The 13774-nt window shown below is 37.0% G+C and overlaps 1 protein-coding gene across 2 annotated transcripts in view; it reads left to right on the top strand.

Moving 5' to 3' along the window:
• Nucleotides 1–13774, top strand: part of FGF14 (fibroblast growth factor 14) — a 599635-nt gene that overhangs the window by 475755 nt on the left and 110106 nt on the right. For both annotated transcript variants that reach the window (XM_058548441.1, XM_058548442.1), the window contains exons 2-3: nucleotides 1451–1561; nucleotides 7448–7551. In XM_058548441.1, the coding sequence (XP_058404424.1) occupies nucleotides 1451–1561; nucleotides 7448–7551 (215 nt within the window). The remainder of the gene's footprint in view (nucleotides 1–1450; nucleotides 1562–7447; nucleotides 7552–13774) is intronic.

Below are 13774 nucleotides of genomic sequence, written 5' to 3'. Positions count from 1 at the left end.
CCCGGGTTCGGATCCCGGGCGCGCACTGACGCCCTGATTCTCCAGCCAGGCTGAGGCGGCGTCCCCCATACAGCAACTAGAAGGATGTGCAACTATGACCTACAACTATCTACTGGGGCTTTGGGGGAAAAAAAAGGAGGAGGATTGGCAATAGATGTTAGCTCAGAGCCGGTCTTCCTCAGCAAAAAGAGGTGGATTAGCACGGATGTTAGCTCAGGGCTGATCTTCCTCACACACACACACACACACACACACACACACACACACAAATAGCTTTTTTTTGCATGTGTATTTTTTGTGTTCACCTGTTTACACGTCCTCAGTTCTTCTGTCCATTACAAGATGCTAGGTTTCATTGTTCGGTAACATCCTACTGTTTTGACAGCGTGATTACACTTGCGTGTCCTATTCAGTGATTGTGGAGAGATGCGGCTGCCATGGTGAGGGTTATGCTGTCCGACATCAAATCTAGTCGTGGGACGGGACGGCCTTTGAGACCCACACGCAAATGTTTATTTTCAAAGGTGCAACTGGCTCTTTGTGAAGCGCTGGGTCACTAAGGTGGCTGTCTTTCCAATGCCTCATCAAATGGGACGTCTGCTGCCATATAATTTCCCTTTCTGTTTTAATACACTTCCACTGCCCTCTACCTCAAGCCCTATTGGCCAAGAATCAAAATCTGTGGTATAATTTCCCCCTTCTCTTAGTTGTATAAATTAGTAGGATTATCTGTTTAATTCGTTTAACTTGTCCGGATTACGGCCTCAGAGCTGACCTCACAGCACAGGTTTGTTATCGTGCCTCACCCTGCGTTCGGAAGTCTATTATTCCATTTTCCTATGGATCATGCATAAGTACTTGCTTCCACGCAAGTTAGGGTGGCCCTTGAGACATCAAGGAAACGTTATGTCTCCATATCAGGGCTTTTTCTAAAATTGTGTATCAAAATGTTAGTATGAATTTTTTTTTAAATACAGATTTTTCACGTTTTGGGGTTACTTGTCAAATTAAGTAAAAAGAAAAATCCATTAAAAAGACTTGAATAAAGTTTCTTAGAGCTAGAAGTTTGCAAAACTTGTACTGCCATCTTGAATGATAATACTATTCTAAACTATTAAACTAATTAGTTTAGGACTTAACCAATACTACAACTAATAAATTAATTAATTTAATCATTTCAACTGATAATTTAAATACACACATATTAGTTTCATAAAATGACCTATTTTCTGCAACTGACCCATGCAGCTGATGACTGCATTCTCTTCACCTTCTATGATTAGTATATTCCAGGTTTGATAAATACGGAGGAATCTGGGAAACGTACAATACAAGGTACTAATTCTATAAAATGCCCTCTTACTTCTGAAAAAGAAAAGTAACAGAAAAGAAAAAAGAAACTCTATTGTGACACATCGTGAGGCTTACGATAACTATGTTTGCCTTTCAGATCCCCAGCTCAAGGGTATAGTGACCAGGTTATATTGCAGGCAAGGCTACTACTTGCAAATGCACCCCGATGGAGCTCTCGATGGAACCAAGGACGACAGCACTAATTCTAGTAAGTGACAACCTCAGGCCACCAGTTAACACAGTGGGTAGAAGATACGCTGCTACATAAATGACTTTGTGAAATTTGCAAATATTTGGTTATGTTGGTGTACTTTTACAAATGTTACACACTAGAATGCCATTCACAATTTCACTTGGACCACATGGATGGAAATATCAACAGAGCAACAAAAGAAACCTGTCATTTTAAGATAATTATAAGTTAATATTTTCTTTTTTTTTCAAACAATTGTCATATACAGCATTATTGTTACTTTTAATCTTGTCATAAAATTCAAGTAAGTACCTGGCGTGTTCAGATGAAAGTTGATTACATGTTTACTTTGGCAGTATTATTTTTATCAAGCCTGTAGCTTCTTAATGATAATTGTAGAAATTCAAGAGCTACAAGGATTAGTTGTTTCAAATAATAGAAATGTAATTTTTCAAATTCTTTGTATTCAACAAGAAAAGATAATATCTTTCTTTATAGAGAGGGCATGAGGGCTGTGTGCCTTTAAATACGTTGTACAAAATATTTAACTACTTTATAGAATTGGGTCTGTGATAACTTTTTTTTTTATTAAAAAGCCTCCCACTTTCCATTGTATTAATATCTGTCTTCATTTTACTATTTCTTTATATACAACATTTCTTTTATTCTCATTCTGGTGTCCCTCCTTATTCAGTTGTCTGAGTTTTCCTTTCCCCTATTCTGTTTATACTGGCTTCTCACTCCTTGTAATTTAGCACATAAGTTCTAGAATAGATACACTTTTTACTGCTCGGAAGATTTAGTGAAAAGCAAAAACGGATTTTATTAGAAATATTTAATCACATATTACTTGTGGATCAGGAGTGGATATGAATCTTTTCATCCATTTATCATTTATCCTTCATATATAGACCATTCCATGAAAAGAAGGGAGGATTTGAGTACATGTAACCAGATTATCGGCACTTCCTGTTTTAAATTCTAGCAATCAAATTTTTAGTAACAGTGATTCTGAGAGTAGCTAAGGATATAAAGTAGACTATTTTTGCGTTTGGTATTGCTATGTGAAATGTCAATATTTTGCCAGCCATTGTGTTTATTTTTTAGACTTTGGGCATTTCTTCTTTTTTTAATTTTTCTTTCAACTTTAAATTATTCTTTTTTATCTTCATTTTACTCCTTTTCAATTTCTAATCTTTTTCTCTTTGTGTCTATTATGTTGTCCTTTTTTACTTGTAAACTTTTCCCTATCATATGTGTTCATTGATTTTGTGTGTGTGTGCTTTATTTCCTCTTTTGATTTTAGAAAAAGAGAAAGTAAAGCCACTCAGCCACAGGGAAGAAAGAGAAGGCGCTGTTCATCAGGCCAATGTCAAACATTGTTCACTTGTTGGCATTTTGATACCAGGCTGAACCTTTTAAAGTTGTCAGCACTAGACCACCTTTGACCTACAAAAGATGTCAGTTTCTTCTGGCTGAAGCTAATACATATATATCTGCTTGTTTTCTTTTGCCTATCTAACTCCTCACCCATTCTTTGATAAAAAGACATTCTTCTTTCCTTAAGTCTTACAGTGTGGGGACCATGGGCTTTAGAGATTCATAAGCTTTGATGGTCTCCATGTTTTCTTTGACCAGAGTCTAGTAGAGCAAGAGAATTAGTTTTCCATAACTCTGATCACTATAAGAGCTATGACACTCTGATTTATCAGACCGGAGGCTGATGTCATCCATTATGACAGAAGTTTTCAAGAAAGGAAACAAACTAAAGCTGTATGAAAATAACGCTTAGTTGGACTTCTTGGAAAAATAATATCCTTCAAATAAAGATTTTATGAATTTTTTTCTTACCATCTTTGGTTTTTGTAATGCCAAACAAGTCGGTTATTTTTAATGATGAGAATAGAAATCAAGTTGAGAAGTGTTAAATAGACACTGTCTTTTAAAAGTGTGTTGCCTCAGAATTGAAGAAGCAACACAGTATTTTCTAAATAGTGAAAGTGCAGATGTAGACATTATACACATACACACCTAATTATATCTGGTTATCTGAATAATACTAAACACTAAATTGGAAAGCGGAGGTACTAAAAGATTCTCAACCTTTATTCTCTACATGTACGGGGATTCTTTCCTCCTATTGTGTAACTGCACTAGAAGGAACAAGAATCTCTGGGTAACTCTTAAAATCCTCTCTAATCTCCCTAAATGCTGGTGAGGAACAGTTATGGGAATAAAGCAGGAAGAGAACGGAATCAGAGTGCCTACAGTCGAGCGACTTAGAGTCTATGCAAGATCTGGCCTGTAGCTTCTTCTCTTACAAGTTACATTGCATTTTATGTGCACTTTAAGACTGTTAGGTTTGTTTTGTTACCATTTTCAACATTTGCAAAAACACAGCAGAACAGAATAAAACAAGATGAGATAAAGGTTCTCTCTCCTCAAAAGGCTGTAAAAATTGTAAGACTATAAAATTTAATAAAACTTAGCAGGATTATAACAGCTTTATAAAAGCAGTGGGAATTACTGATTAACCCTACTTTTGTGTCCTGTCGCCTTTTTAATTGAAAAACAGTTTTTTAGGGTGAATTTTAAGATATTTTCTCTTCTTTGGTTCGTTACAGTGGTCTTATGAATCTTAAGAAAATTGTTAACACTGAAATGTATTCTTTAAAAACAGGAGTGAGCGTTAGGGATGCTGACAGACAGGTCCTAATTAGAACAGCGACCTTTGGGTTTAAGAAAGCAAGCACATGATGTAATAATTCACAAGCACATTCCAGTTTTTTGAGAATTCTCTGAATGCCAAATAAGGATTAGTTATCTACAAATAGGAAAAATAGGGAGAAATCACCCTGATGCCACCCTAAAAGTCACCAAATGGCAAAACTGAGGCTTGAACCTTGAAATCTTTATGATTTGAATTCAACACATATTGTACTAGTAGATGTGAGATTATTTACAACTAGGTAAAGTCAGAACCACCCTGCTAAGCTGCCTTTGTCAAAAATTTTAAGCGAGTTGAGAAGAGGGAGAAATGCCAGCAGGCAGGAGAACCTGATACTAATGTCCTCTCAGAGTTTCCAGTCTGAGATCTAGAAACCTCTGGGAAGAAAAATGGCAAGAAAATGGTTGATGATGGATAATTGGTCCTAATGGAGAGGATACTTTAGCAACTTGACTGCTTATCATTGGCTTCCATGTGCCCTGGAAGGATCTTTCACAAAAGGAAGTGAGCGCCCAGGTCAATTCGTCACCACACTCATTTACAGGGGTGTATTCCTCTAAAATTCTAAGAGCTACCCATCTATCTCCTAAACATCAGCATTACCATGAACTATGATATTTGATTAGGGAGTGGTTTTCTTTCCCCCAGTTTGCTTTTGGGGATGCCACGGGGTTTTCCTGTGCTCTGAAACTGCATTGTTCCATCACCAGGCTTCATAGATGCTGCAAGCAGAATAGGACCAGAGAAACACCAATATGCTAGGAGCTATAGCAACATTAAAACCTCACACAAACCAATCCCTCTCACCTTAGAAGTTCCCAACCTGGTTACTTGATGTGTAAAAATTACCAGTCACTCACAGTGACCACCACCCCACATAGGGTTGTAGTTCTCACCGTGGCCTGTACCTGGCCTGTGATCTTTTAAAAAAATCCCTTATGCCCTAAACCTACTCCCAGATATTCTGATTTAATTGGTCTGGGGTTGGGCATGGCCATCCTGTTTTATGAATACAACTAGTTTTAAAGTGTAGCCAGGGTTGAAAATCACTATTATATGGAGAACTAGAATGTTCCACAGAACAAAGTAGCATGAACATCTTCATTATTCTTACTCCCCTGGGCTTTGTGACTTTGCTTTATAATTATGTAAAATACAAAAAGGGTGAAAAAATATAATTATGTCTCAATTAATGTAGATATCTGTGGTTTTAACTGGCGCCATGGATCCATCATGGTCAGCTCTGAATGGGCTTCCAAATTACAGTGGTCATATGGATTCACTTTCTATTATCATCCTGTGTGGTAATAACTTGTATTTTATAATTCAAGTCCCACTCAAAATCCTAGGAAAAAAAAACCCAGTATGTTTTTTTTTTTAGTATGGTCATTTTAGACCATCTTCTATAATTTTACTCTTTCCCATGCCACAGTATTTTAGTGATTTAATGATGCACTTACGTTCTAGAATTATACCATCTAGCTTATATCAAATAGATAGCACCTAAAAATACCATTAGGAGTGTATAAAGGTTAGAATAATTAAGTTTGAATAGGTTAGGTTAGAATAGTTTGCATGGACAGGCATACAATTATGTTTTTTCCCAGAAAACCCTTTGCACATGAATCAGGAATTATTCTGTGCTACACATTCTTTCAGAATATAAGGAAGATTGGACAGTTCAGGTGTTTCAGGCAAGAGTGAAAACAGCCAATGGCCTTCTCCCACGAAGAAGGAATACTGAGAGTTACGATGACACAAGTACCTCATACCACTCAACAACTCCACACTAATGTTTAGTATAAATAATAGAAATAAGCAAACATAAGCCTCATTCCTCCATAAGGATGTCATAAGCCCCTAGAATCCTACGGAAGACAGTCTAATGTTAGTTTGCATCATGAAAACATATATGCCCCTGAGTATTCTTATAGGGATAATTACCTATGTCCATGGCCTGCTAGTTTCCTTTTATTGTTTGTGTAAAACAGACACCTTGAGATCTTGGGATCAGTCACATGTAAAAATCAGAAGAGAGGGGGTAATTTCCCCCCACCCTATTCAGAGAAAATATGTGCGTTGGAATTAAATAGAACACAATTTATAAAGTCTATTTTTGAGTACAGTTGATAGCCTAAACCTAAAATATTTTATTTATACATTTACTTCGACATTTTAGTGCTTTCATTGCCTGTTCTGGCCTGGTCCTATTGCTTAGCATTAGACTTGAATTAAGAACTTAAATGGGACTAGATAACCTCACTGTGGATAATTCTCTTATAAATGTATCTGTAAAAAAATCTCCAAAATCATCCAGCAGTTATCAGCAAGAATGATGCTAGAACGCCCACCACACATGTAACTCTGGCACAAAAATGCATCAAAGGGATGTTAAGACTTAAAAATCAATTATAACATTGTTGTCTGCACTAGGTAAACAATATATAAAAAATACTTTTCTTTTTTCAGTGGGGAAGAAACAAAATATGAAATATAAATGAGTTTTTATCTCTTATGTGGGTAAAATTGAGCACTTTTCCCTCTTTTATTTTAGTTTTCACTCATAGCTTTATGAACTATTAATAAAGAAAATCATATCTTTAAAATTTGCATGGCATTCAATTTGATTGGATCTTTCTAAATTTAGCACATTGGCAGGTGCACATCTTTTCTGGGCTCTGCTGGCATATCATGTTGGTTCTGCAAGAGTAATTTAGTTTGGGAATTACCTTTTTAACTTCTGGCCTGTCCTACTTTGCAATGATGAGGCACACCTTCTGCGTGAAAGACCAGAATAAACATTTAACTTGGACTTTTAAAATTCTACTCTTTGAGAATCTTCACAGCTGATTTCTTTTGGTATCAGATGATGTCAGAGACTGAGATACTAGAATCATGATTACAGGCTCGATTCTATTTCTTACCCCACCAGTTCTCCAGAATGCTATAGGCAGACTGCTAAGAAGATCTACAAATCGAAGCTCAAGTGCTAATTTTACCCATAGCAAAAACTTCTTAATTATAAAAAGAAATAAAAGTTAATTAATTGGAACTTTTCAGAAGGTTGTAACAAAGGTGATGTTTCTTAAATTAAAAAACTGAGAGAGAGAAAAATGATAGCAGTGTTTGGCTTCTTCCTGCCCATTCATGATGGACCATGTTTATCTTTACAGCACTGTTCAACCTCATCCCAGTGGGACTGCGCGTTGTTGCCATCCAGGGCGTGAAGACAGGGTTGTATATAGCCATGAATGGAGAAGGTTACCTCTACCCATCAGTAAGTCACATGCCGAAGATATTGGCCATTCATTCAATGTTTGCAAAACAACAATAGCAGCAACAACAAAAGTGAGAAAGTTCTGGGTCTATTGATTCTGCCATTTTTGCTTTATTGTTTGATCTTTGCTACAATGCTCTAGGAGCTGTTTAGTCATTCCTCATCAAAGTTTGATAATATCAGTATATCAAGCAGAAGAGTAATATTACCTCTTAAAATTGTGTCCTTTTTTTTTTTTCCTGAGGAAGAATGGCCCTGAGCTAACATCTGTTGCCAATCTTCCTCTTTTTTTGCTTGCGGAAGATTGGCCCTGAGCTAACACTTGTGCCCATCTTCCTCTATTTTGTATGTGGGCTGCCACCACAGCATGGCCAATGAGTGGTGTAGGTTCACGCCCGGGATCCAAACCTGTGAACCTAGGCCACCAAAGCAGAGTGCACTGAACTTTAACCACTTCACCATGGGGCTGGCCACCTTCCATATTTTTTTAAATGACCCGGTTCGTAGGACATTGAGCACTTTTGAAAGAGTTGATGTTAATATAATCTTTGTTATTTCTCTTTAGAAATGTACTTGTTTTAGAGAGTTTCCTTATATAAAAAAAGAAAATTTAAAAAAGAGTAATTCTTTTAAAAATAAGAATTCAAATTGTGTAAATATTTTACCAGGAAAATACCTATAATATCAAAATGTGTATTGCATTTAAATCTAAGCAGATCTCTCTGTTTTGCGTTAATGTGTATTAGAAGTTGAGCACTTTTCTAGCCATATAAACTCTTCCAGACTATTTACTACTTACAAACAATTTGCATTCAGATATGCTATATCTATACATTATAATGCAGTTAGAATTCATTTCTGCCACAGGTTCAAGCAATAGAGACTTAGATGAAAGTACTTCTTTCCACTATCCTTGGATCAAAATTTGATAGATTAAAGTGGTACCTCAAAGAAAAATGCTTTTAATTGAGTTTGCATGTCATCTTCATATAAATTCTTTAAAACTCTGTTGCTGTTAAATACCATCATCAAAAAAATTACATGTAAATATACACACATCACACACACACACACATAAAACTTAAGCAGAAACATTCTCTGGGGCCTCCCATGAAAGGTGATATATTTTCTTCAGCAAATCTGGGAAATCCGGTCAGAGAAAAGTAAATGTGAGCTGCGGAGTCCCTTTGTGGTGAGCTGAAAAATGCAGGCTCTTGCTATTTTGAAACCTTCATCTGAGTTCCCTGCAGGGTGTCCCTGCACTCAGTCCTGGGCCCCACAGTATGTAAATTGCATTCTGTTGCACAAGATGAATATTCAACGTATTGCGAGCAAGATCAAGCTAAGATTCCCTATCTCCCCTTTAGGAAAAATCCAACTCAGATGAAGATCATTTTCTGGAGATGCCTTATTTCAGATATAAGTCAATTTTATTGATTTGACGTTTGTTCTGTTATTTTTGTTTCTTTTTTTTTCCCCAAGTAATCTTCAAGATGCCTAAAAATTATTAGATGCCATATCTGCCATAGCCTCTGGTTCTCAGTTTCTATTGATGATTTTATCACGTTGCTGTGCTCTGGCGCATGTGTTGATGTCAGGGGAAATTTAAATGTTCTTTATTTTTTTGCTACTGAAGGAGATGCTTTTTATTTTTTTGCAATGCGGTTGCAAATGTATGCCTTTTTTTTAAAGATAGGGTATATCATCTTGAGTATGTGTCTTAGCCTAACATACAAGTCCTGTCTATGTTCCATGCAATCGAAGCAGTGCAGTGAGAATAGAAGTGAGGAAAGTACGAACTGCCCAGTCCAGTCCTTGGCATCTTAATTAAATATGGCCTCCTGCCCAGGAATCAGATCTGTGGGCAACAGCATCTGCCCCAGAATTTGTTCCAGTAACAACTTCAGGCTTATTATTGACCCATTGTTTTCTACTCTCACCTCCCTGATTCTCCAGTTTACTTGGTTTCTGAGCCTCCCTTTTAGTGGTCTGATTCTTAGACTTACAGATCTTGGTTTTCTCCTCTTCCCTTCTTTGACTCTTTGCACTGAACCCAGGATCTGGTAAGAGGCACTCTATTCGCCCAGCCCTACCCTAAGAGAACCCCTCTGCGCAGGCCAGGCCCTTACAATCCTCAGTCATCTTGTAGGAAGAGGGCTTAGATAAAAATCAAATGAAATATCCAGTCTTGACGAATACTCCATAGTTAAAGTGCTCTGTTTATTTCAACATAATGAAATTTGAACTTCACTTCAACTAAAAAGAATGTTTTTCTACATTTAGTCATTTATTCCATAATTAGTTACTGAGAACCTACTAAAATAATAATATAGCACAGCACAATATAACAATTATTATACTATATAGTAATAATAATAGCTCTACTTGAATAATAATAATAATAATAATGGTTAAATTTATATAGTACTCTGTGCCTAGCACTGTTCTAAGCACTTTACAGTCTTAGCTCATAAAATTCTCGCAGCAACCGATTAAGCAAATACTGTTAAACTGAGGATGATACTGCTGCTCAGAGAGTTTAGGAATCTGTGCACAGCCATCCAGGTAGTAGATACAGAGACCGGATTTGAGCATTATTAGTCTGACTCGTTAGCTTACATTTTTAACTATTTCACTACACTGCTTCCATGCACCAGACATTTTTCATGATATGGTCTGGCACTTATTTTAGCAACAAGTTATAAACACATGATGATGTAATGAAAACCTTTAGGGAACTGTTACCTAGGGAAGAAATTTCATTTCAATTATTAAGGAGTATGATTCGAAACATAATCTGTTTCCTTTGGAGATTATCGAATATAAAAATAAAAATTATAGAAAATTATATTTATCCAGGAAAAGTTTGATATTATATACTGGGTATTTAATGTTCTTAAAATGTATTACATGTAACATTTGAGCTTTAAATTTTAAAAGCCATGATGAACATGGTTAACCCAATTAAAAAGTTTTGAACTAAGTTGAGTAAATTTTTTAAAAGGAAAAATCCAGTGAAGCTCAGATTTAAAGAAAAAAATTAAAGATTTAAGTCTGGGAAATGAAGGAATCTGTCTTAAGCTTATGCCCACTTCTAAAAACTCAATTTAATGTTTGTGCAGTGTAAACTAGTGTCTAATATGGAACTAATTTTATTGAAGATCTGTGGATTTAGAATGTAGACGATAAAATACTCAGATCATTCTAAGCACATTCTGTTAAATGAAAATCACACTAGTGATTTGACGTGAGGCGTCTATTCCTCTATTTGTATTTCAGAAAGTAACTCGTAATCCCTCACTATCAGAATAAAGATATTCAATTTGTCAGATAATTCCACCTCAGGGGGACCAAAAAACATATCTCGACTGAGATGTAAATAATCACATTTCCAATGCTGAAGGGGCTTGTTCCCTGTGGAGTCTTTTCTCCAATATGACAAGAGTCATTTCTTTTGTGGTCGTAATGATTGTAATATGTTGAAGATGGATCTCAGGAGATCTAGGGTAAGATATAAACAATTTGCTTGAAGGTAGAACATAGGTTGCAAGGTCGCAGAAGAGAAACTGACAAGGAAATGCTTTTGTTAGAGAATTAGTTTAAAGTGATGTTTAGGAAAAATAATGTATTTTAACCAACTGTAAACTATGTATAGCGCTGTGAGGAACAGTCATGTTCTTTTTTCTCTTTCAAACAACCTGTGATTTTGAAAGACTAAGAAAATACTCCATAGAAAGACAAGAATATAAACACTGAACAAAAATTTAGGGGGCCGGCCCGGTGGCGCAAGCGGTTGAGTGCGCGCGCTCCGCTGCGGCGGCCCGGGGTTCGCTGGTTCGGATCCCGGGCGCGCACCGACGCACTGCTTGGTAAGCCATGCTGTGACGGCGTCCCATATAAAGTGGAGGAAGATGGGCACCGATGTTAGCCCAGGGCCGTCTTCCTCAGCAAAAAAAAAAGAGGAGGATTGGTGGATGTTAGCTCAGGGCTGATCTCCTCACAAAAAAAAAAAAAAAAAAAAAAAATTAGAATGAAAGAAAAATATAATTGATCATTTGGGCAGGGATAAAGAATAGTTGAAGTCAGAATGTGTTTCTGATGTAAGGAAAGAAAGAGGGAGAGAGAGGGAAGGAAGGAAAAGATGCTGACGATACAGCGGTAAAGCCTGGGCTTTTTTCAGAACACCTGGATCCTGGATCAGACACCAATACTTGGGTTATTATGTCCTGGTCTCTCTGGCTCTCAGCCTTCTCATCTGTACAATTCAAGGGTTTCTCTGGATGCTTTAAATTAATGTTGAGGTTTAAAATTCTAGTTTTAGTCTGATTGATTTTTTTGAAAGATGAGGTAAAAAAATGTACAGAAAATGTATCAAGATTCATTACTGTGTCTTATCACAGGCTGATATTTATGAGAATATTATTTTCCAAATGGTGCTATAAGTGTTTCTATTACCAGATGCAGGTGTCTGGGCAGGCAGTAAGCTCTGGCATTCTCCTGAAGTTAATATTTCATTTGAGTCTCTCAACCAAGTGATACCTGTGGAGAGGAAGACCTTTTCTTTTCATGTAGATGTTAAAAGTGAATCAAGAAAATGCACTGCTACTGTGTTTTGCAAATGTCACAGCTTATAAGAATCACCTGGAAAGAGAGGAAAAATAGAGATTCCTTGGATCAACCTCTAGATACTTCAGTTGGTCTGGTGGGAGGCTCAGGAATCTATAGTTTAATAAGGATCCCCCTGACCTCCCCTACCTGCCCGCTGGTGGGTGATTCTAAAGCTGGTAGCCCCACAGTCAACCACCACACAGCAAGCATTGTTGCAATGGCCGGTGGGGGAGATGATGGCAGCTTTAGACCAAGGTGGTGAGAGAAGAGTTGGTGAGAGTTAGTAGATGGACTATCCAGCCACAGAAACCAAAACTGAGTACAATAAAATATTTGGTTTTAATAACTTCATCTACCACTCAGTTGAAGTTTACAGGAATTTGAAGCAGTTCTGTACTCTTCCTCACTAATGCAGCAACCCAGGAGCCCTTGGACATCTGGATACTCTCACCTCTGTATGCTGTCATCAACTCGCCCAACTATTAATACACAATGAATGTGTGTGGGGGGATGAAATGTTCTTTAATTAAAGAAAAAAAGGGTAAATGCTATGTATTCTGCAAAAAGAATTTTCAAGGACCTCAAAGTCTTATCTACTCTGCATGAGATAGTTTTCTGATTTTACAGTCATATCGTTCAGAAATATTTTCATGAGCCTCTTCTACAAAGATGGTTCCACCTTCCCTCCTCTGTGCCAGCAGGCATCTCTGACTTATGTGTCTTGATTTGTGCTGCTGTCCTTCCTCAACTTTCCAAGGGCACCCAGACAGGAAAGCCTCAGAGCTCCTGCCTCATTCTACCATCAATTTTACCTCTTCCTGCAGATTCCACAGCTCTAGCAAAATGGGATGGAATAATGTCATTTACCTCTTAACATTTGCTCCTGTGTTCATTGCTCAAGTTTGTGGCGTAGAAATAGAACTGCTCTGTTTTTTGACAGTGTGGTACCTAATTTCTCTCAAATTCTTTCTCTTCTTCCCCTAGAGTTACTCACACAAAGGCATACACAATCACTCACCTGTATTTCTATGCTCAGAGTATAGTGTGAGTTCTTTGCTGATCCCTGGTAGCCATTCTATCTCTGAATAACATCTATGGACATCCATCCTCAGAAAAATGCTCACTATTTTTCCCAGTGCTAGTAGAGGTATCCCACGCCTCTCAGTGCTTTTTTCTTTAGGTACCAGTGAGTGAAGGGGATTAATCAAATAATCTGAGCTACAGTGACCATCATTGGCATCAATATCCATTGTAGGTGAAGCAAGGGCCTCAGTAGCAATGAGGACTGCTCATTCTGGGGACCAGAATTTTGTTATCTGTTGTGACTGCTGGGAGGAGGGAGGCAAAACTATAATCAAGCAAGATTCCAAGTTCCTCTGGTTACACAGAAGTGCCCCTTTCAGAAAGAAAATTCTTCCATCTTTCATCCTTCATTTTTCAGCTCTCTGAGTGGTCAGTTTCTTTATCTTAAAAAGTATATTAAATTTGAGACGATTATTAATGTCTTTGTTGTTCTAAGAATCTATGGCTATATATCTTTTTCTGTATAAACAATATTTAACACCTTTTGAGAATATATATATACACATATAATTTGTACATATGTATTTGTGTG

This window comes from Diceros bicornis, chromosome 9 (assembly GCF_020826845.1).
Source record: "Diceros bicornis minor isolate mBicDic1 chromosome 9, mDicBic1.mat.cur, whole genome shotgun sequence".
NCBI classification, from domain to species: Eukaryota; Metazoa; Chordata; class Mammalia; order Perissodactyla; family Rhinocerotidae; genus Diceros; species Diceros bicornis.
The sequence above is the reverse complement of the archived record's forward strand: the minus strand, read 5'-3'. Positions and strand labels throughout refer to the sequence as shown.